This window comes from Mus caroli, chromosome 11, assembly GCF_900094665.2.
Source record: "Mus caroli chromosome 11, CAROLI_EIJ_v1.1, whole genome shotgun sequence".
Classification (NCBI taxonomy): Eukaryota; Metazoa; Chordata; class Mammalia; order Rodentia; family Muridae; genus Mus; species Mus caroli.
The window spans coordinates 45,871,899-45,879,180 of NC_034580.1; the positions used below are offsets into that span (position 1 = coordinate 45,871,899).

At 41.6% G+C, this 7,282-nt stretch overlaps 1 protein-coding gene across 1 annotated transcript in view; it reads left to right on the forward strand.

Annotated features, from left to right (window-relative positions):
• The window catches only part of LOC110306173 (olfactory receptor 1468-like), a 910-nt gene extending 339 nt beyond the window's left edge, over positions 1-571 (forward strand). Inside the window, 1 exon segment of the mRNA XM_021178378.1 lies at positions 1-571. This exon segment is cut by the window's left edge and continues 96 nt beyond it. Within this exon segment, the coding sequence (XP_021034037.1) occupies positions 1-571 (571 nt within the window).
• Positions 572-7,282: the final 6,711 nt, after the last annotated feature.

Genomic DNA, 7,282 nt, shown 5'->3' on the forward strand with positions numbered 1-7,282 from the left:
GGCCTATGACCGCTATGTGGCCATCTGTCACCCTCTCCACTACACCATGATGATGAGGCCCAGACTCTGTGTCCTCCTGGTGGCCATATCATGGGTCATCACAAACCTGCATGCTCTCTTGCATACTCTCCTCATGGTTCGACTCACCTTCTGTTCCCACAATGCAGTGCACCACTTCTTCTGTGACCCTTACCCTATCCTCAAGCTCTCTTGTTCTGACACCTTCATCAATGACCTGATGGTCTTCACTGTGGGTGGAGTGATATTCCTGACACCGTTTTCATGCATTATTGTTTCCTATGTTTACATCTTCTCTAAGGTCCTGAAGATACCCTCTGCCCGTGGGATAAGGAAAGCCCTGTCGACGTGTGGGTCTCATCTCACTGTGGTCTCCCTCTTCTATGGGGCGATCCTGGGTGTCTACATGCGTCCTTCATCCTCATATTCTCTGCAGGACACGGTGGCCACCGTCATCTTTACAGTGGTGACTCCATTGGTCAATCCCTTCATCTACAGCCTGAGGAATCAGGATATGAAAGGAGCCCTAAGGAAGATAATGCTCAGATCTTAGTACCTGAGAGGATTCCTGGACATCATGCACTTGTTCATCTTTCTGGAAAAACCGATGCACAGATTGGTATAGAATTCATGCACAACTTTTCCTGTGACTAATACCAAATGCTTGTGGTTGTATTTTATTTCAAGATGGCAGATGCTCGTTTTCATAAAAGCAGGGATTTGCCATCTCTGAAAGGGGCTTCTTCTGAGGAGCTCATTTCACAGACAAGAAACTCTGGGATAACTAGTTGTAATTGGTTTAAGGTGATCCTGCCCAGCCTGTCAGATGCTCACTCCCACAATACCTCGGGGCTTTTACAGGACTCCAGAGCCAACCCCTCTGATTTGCTCTTGCCGGCTTCTGATGAGGAACATCTAGTTTATCCGCTGGTAGGAAAATGGCACCCGCCTTAGGCTTAAACCTCTCTTCTACATTTTACATATCAGAATGTATGCCTTGCAGACTCTCTGCTCCCCTCCTACCTCTATTGTCCTTTTCCTCCTCAGCATGGGCATCTGGATGCCTCAGGGATGGGTTTCGCATAGAGATAAATACCAGGCTGCAGACAGTAAGCAATATTATTGTTGTAGGCAGAGGATATGGTGGCGTAATAAAAGATACTTAATGAAACCATGTAAAACTAAATCAAATATAGAAATAATCCAGCAGGTTATGAGTATTTTCAATTAACAAATAGCAATTAATAGTCTTCATATGCCTGAACAATGTCCAGGTACAAAACAGAATGGGCAAGGAGATCACACTTATAATAAGAGCACACTGTGTGGAACACAGAAGAATGAAGTTAACAGTAAATGTGAGTAGACATGGCATTGTACAAGGGAATGCATCTTTCGAATAAACAGACAATTTCAACATTACTGAGATGTGGTTTTCCTTTTGTCTCTAACTGAAAAGCAGTAGATGATAATAAAAATGCCAATTTCATCTGGCACTGTAAGGGTTAGCACTAGAGTTGCATAGAAATGAACATGTATCTTTACTTTATATAAACACACATTACAAATGCCTGAGTCAAATCAGAGGGCAGTCCAAACATCCAACAGACCAGGGCAGGAAGAACTGAATCAGACACCAGTGCAAACGGTGGACAGGAACTTGTAGGCATTGATCACCCCAAATGGTAACCACAAAGCAGAGAATCAATCATAACTAACTATTTCAGAGCTCCAGAGCCTGCTCACAGTGTGTAGAAACCTGGGACTCCCTGATGAAGTAGAAGGCTGTAGCTCTAGGTAGGAAAGCGCTTGGCATACATGAAGCATTCTCCCTGGTCCTAAGCATAGAGAGCATTCCACTTACTGAGCCAGTTGGTGCTAAAGGTGGCTGAGGCCCGCTGCCTTCCAAAATTAGTGAGTGGGAGACTTGAGTGATCAGTAGGGCCTCTGAGAGAATGTCAGGGCTGTCAGCCTCACTGGAGGGACTAGGGCTACAACAGCTTATCAGAACCTAGGATCTATTAGCTTTCCCTCTTATTCCAATGTTTGCAGCCAGACATTTAAGGAAGTCAAAAGGATGTCCTCTGTCTCATAAGATCTTTTTATAAACAAACAAACAAACTTGCAGAGAACATTATATTTAAGATGAAAGACTTAATCTTTTCTCTTCTAACTCTGGGGCAAGGTCTCTGGTCAGGTCATCCTAGACCAGCATGGCTCTGGCAGTCCTACCTGATTCAATGGTGCAAGGACAAAAGGATACAGAGATTGAAATGGAAAATAAGACTATGAATAGCATTTTCTGAATATTGAAAATGCCAAGGCATGTTTCAAAACCAAACCAAAGCAAGCAAACAAACAAAACCCACAAGGAAAACACAAAGGATGGCCAACTCTCAGGTTTTGAAGATCATAGTGTGTGAGGTCAACACTGAAAACTAAACCATTTTTCGATGTGCTGGTTATGGAAACTGAAAGTCAATATTTTTTAAAGTACATGGAACAATACTATCAAATATAAAGCCAATCATGGATTGAGTGTTAGGTCCAAAGGAGACCCCTAGTTCCCAAACTCCAAAGGGCAGTCCGTGTATCCAGAAAGAACTCAAGCTTCACTGGAGGATTCCTGAGCTAGAGAAAAGGTAATTTGTAAAATCAGTTTCCATTGGCTGAAAGGTGTCATTTCCCTAACTTCTGGCTAAGGAAACACATGGGCATCTGCGGTGCCTGTCAGCAGATCAAAGTGCCTGCTGGCCTCCAGGCTTCCTCAGTATCACAAGTACCTGCTACATAATATAAAAGCCATGCTATCATCCTAGCTCCTCCAACCTCCTCCCTTCCCCTGAACTCCCTGAGTTCAAGGATGTCCCACGCCTTCTACTCATTCTTCTCACAACCCAGCTATTCTCACATCGTTGCTGCTCTCCACTCTGGCTCTCCTCACTCGGCTCTCTCTATTCTCTAATTATTTATCTTCTCTCACAGATAACCTTGGCCATGTCGAGTCTGCTGGCCGTGCTCAGTATATTTCTTTCTCTTTCTGCTCTGAAACCTTCCAGATGCCTCTGGCTATTCTTTCTTGCATCAATAGAAACCTTCCCATAACCATACCATGCAGTAGTGGTATTTACAGTTTCCTTACTGTGCCTCTTCATATGTAGTAAGATCTTTAACCCCAGCTCTTAGAAGCCTGAGACAAAAAGATGTGATTTCAAGGTCATCAGAGGCTATGTGGTGAGCCCCTCTCACAAAACAAACAAACAAAAAAGAAACAATAAAATTTAATGGAATGTGTGCAAAGGCTAATGTTGATATCTACAAGATAATTTTAAAGAATTTCTCTCTGTGTGTGTGTGTGTGTGTGTGTGTGTGTGTGTATGCACATGTGTACATGGCATGTGTGCCATGGTGTTAATATGATGGTCAGGGGCCATCTTTCAGAAACCAGTTCTCTCCTTTGACCTCACATGTTCTGAGGATCAAACTCACACTTTGTGACAAATGTCCTGCTGAGTGGTTAAGTTGGCCCTACAAGTCATTTTCTTGTTTTCTACAAGATGAAAAAGGAAAGGATAAATTATTAGAAATGCATGGAATTGAAAGCTTAGAAGACTCACTGTGGGTAGGAAATAAATTACTTCCTACAAATAGTGAATGGATTTATTGATGCCAAATCAAATACTGTAATATATATATATATATATATACATAATATATATATATATATATATATATATATATATATATATACACATTGATGAGCACAGTCTAACAGTTATATGAACAGGGGGCTGAACTAGCCTAGCATCTCCATAGGAGGATGGAGAAAAAGCAGTTGAGATATGTGATAAATAAAAATTAACACTGGGCATCTTATTGGTTGTAATTAAATCTTTTGTAGAGATCTTTTATCAAGGTGAGTAGTTATCTGATTAGGAATTTACTGGGAATTTTTACAGTAACTAATATTTTAAAATTTTTGTCAAGTGCGTTTTCTGCATCATTTCATATGATTGTTATAGAAGCCAAGGCAAATGGGTTTGGTAATTGATTAGTTCTTGATAGAGGACTCCAATTTTGTTTTTAGTTCATATTGAGAATGATGAAATTAATTGACTTGTGGTTTAATTTCTAGTAATATATTTGTTAGATTTTGGTATCAAGTTTGTACTAACCCTTTAACCTCTGCTGTTACTTGACAAAATCTTCATTGTATTGCTATGTGATACATAATATTTATATATTGTGATATTTTATATATACACACACTTGCATGAATACAGGAGCATGTGCCTACATACATGCACACACATACATGTATATATGTATTTACATGTATGTATGTATGTATGTATATATATATGTGTGTATATACAGATATGTGTATATGTATATATGTATATGTGTATATGTGTGTATGTGCGAGTTTCTCAAAACCTAGCCTCAAATATGGCACCTGCAGAGACAGAGCTTCCCTGAAGACATCTGATTAAAGTCATAGAACCCAGGTAAGGGGGCTAAGGAAGCAGGAGAGGGCACCATCACTGCAACAGCAGACAGATTCCTGTGGGCTTGAGCTCATGCGATGACATTTGAGAAAGAACTTCACTCAACCCCTCTGCCTCTGACCAAGTTCAGAGGAGGAAGAGCTCCTCATTGCAGTATATGCAGGCCTGTTCCCCATCAACTGCTTTGCACTAGGAACACAATGGAAGCTGTAATGTGGGTAGAGGAAGCATAGAACACAGCCAATTTTATCAGGTTAGGACCAGTACGACAAGCTGCTAGATAACTTGTTCAGAAGCAGAGTGGGGCGGGGAGGGAGGCAGAGACAGACAGAGACAGACAGACAGACAGACAGACAGACACACACACACACACATACAGAGAGAGAGAGAGAGAGAGAGAGAGAGAGAGAGAGAGAGAGAGATGATTTTATCCTGACCCTTCGTATTTGCTCTGTGTTGACCCTCTGGGGTATGTGGCTTTATTGTGAAGGGGTGTCACAGTGTGACTGCTCAGATGTTACTGAAACTGGACAGTGGCATGCTGACTCTTGCTGGAGTCCAGAGACAAACTTTAAGGTTCAGGGTCTCAAGTACCCCGTGATGCAGGCACATCTGCACACCTGATATCTCAGACACCCCACACACCTCGACACTCCCACGACTCACAGAAGTTAATGGAGCAAAACAGATGCACATTTAGGTTTAGGTTCTTTTTGACACTCTTGGTGGCAGCCTTTCCTCTCCACAAGGAAGCTTAAGGTGGAGTGGGATTGAAATCCGAAAGCCGAAGGTTAAGAGACAAAGTAAGAGGCATCCATGCATGACCTAACCTACCATAATGCACCAGTGTCCTGTGGAACCTGCACACTAGGACTTAATGTATGATATTTTCTAGGTCTGCTCCCAGCAATTGAACATCTTGTCTATCTCTCAATACACAGGAAAATACACAAAAAACTGCAGCTTAACGTCCTCTGGGTTTACCTTTAGCTGTGGTCCTGCCCCACTGGAGCAAGCATCTCACTGCATCTCTCTTTCTGTCTTGGATGGCGAACTGCCTGGAGTCTAGAACATTAGCATCTCTAGTCGAAGGAATCTCGTTTGTCCTTCTGGACTACCTATCACTCCCTAGTCCACTGACCCCGTGACCCATCAGAAGCATATTCTAGCTTTTTAAACTTTAATACGTGTATGGTATGCATGTGTGCTGTAGCACTCATATAGAAATCTGTTCCTCATTTCACCATGAGAGTACGGAGGCAGAAATGTGCACTGTGGTGTGGGGTTTTACATGGACTCTGGGGATTTGAACTCAGGTCTTCACACTTGCATGGCAAGTGCTTTATCTACAGAGCCAGCTTCCTAGCCCATGCTTTAGCTTTGTTTATTCGTTTATTACATTGTTCTATATCCATTGCAACATTGTAGAAGTTAACTTGGATTTCACATCTCAGCACTTTGCTCAATTTTGCCCCTAAAGTAGCAGTTCACCGCCCTGTCCTTACAATATGCATATCTTATAACCAATATTATCAATCTCCTATATCATGTTCTGTCCCTGAAGTCGGGCTATTCATGTTATCGTTGCTGCCCATCATCTCTCTTCTCTGTCCCCAGGCCTTTGATCACTTGTGGGATAACTCTCCTCCCCCTCCCAGCTTGAACAGCCTTGTACTGCTCCTCAGGCTTTGCTCACCTCCTGCCCCGGTGATTTCTTAGTCTTGGGATTATCTTTTGAGATATACATGAATTTAATTTTATCCACCTGTAAAAATTTCCTTGCCAATAGAAAATGTTCTTGGAACCATCTTTAGAGTGCGGAAAGGAGAGAGACACAGCACACAGGAGTCTGGCCAGCAGCTCAGGTCAGCACACAAAACACTGTGAGATGTGGTAAAGACATCTTAGCAGCAGAGAGAATGCTGAGGATCAACTCCAGGCAGGCCCATCAAAGCCTAGCGGCTCTCCAAATTGTGAGAAAATAGAAAAGCCACAGAAAAATGTTCAGGTTTATATATGACACTTAGTAGTGTTTTTCATTTGATGAAAATTCAATAAATGGTAGCTAGTAGAACATAAAAATCGCCGGGCTGTGGTAGCTGTCTACAGTCCCAACCAGTTGGCTATGGACGCAGGAGAATTATTTGAGCCTAGACACTTTTGGTAAGACAAAAGGACTTGTGAGAAAAAGTGTGTGTGTGTGTGTGTGTGTGTGTGTGTGTAGTATGTGCTTCTCATGAGTATGTTGTGCATGGCGTATGCTCATGAATGCACATGTGGTTGTGTTTGTGTATGTGTGTACATACATGCCCATAGGTGTATATGTATAACACCAAGAACAGGACCGTCAGCTCATTTTGAACTCCCATTGATATTGATCAGCCAATCTTGATAAATCACTTGGATGTCCACTTCTCAGTTTCCTTATACATATAGTGGTATATACTATATCAGCTCCTAGACTGAGTTAACTATTGTATAAAATGTGCATATATAATATAGTGTAACATAAATATATATATATATACATGTATATATAAAATTAAGCAAACAAGAGCAGAATTAATAAAACTATAGTCACTAGAATTCAATCCTCTCAAAATGGAGCACTCTTTTGCTAAAAAAAAAATACACAGTGAGGCAACTGGCTAGCAGTAAATTCTCAACCAGTGAGTAAATATTTGCAAACTGCCTTTTTCTTCCAAGTATTGGTGAATAAAATTTCACTGCATGATCTCACTTTCTCCTGCAAAAAC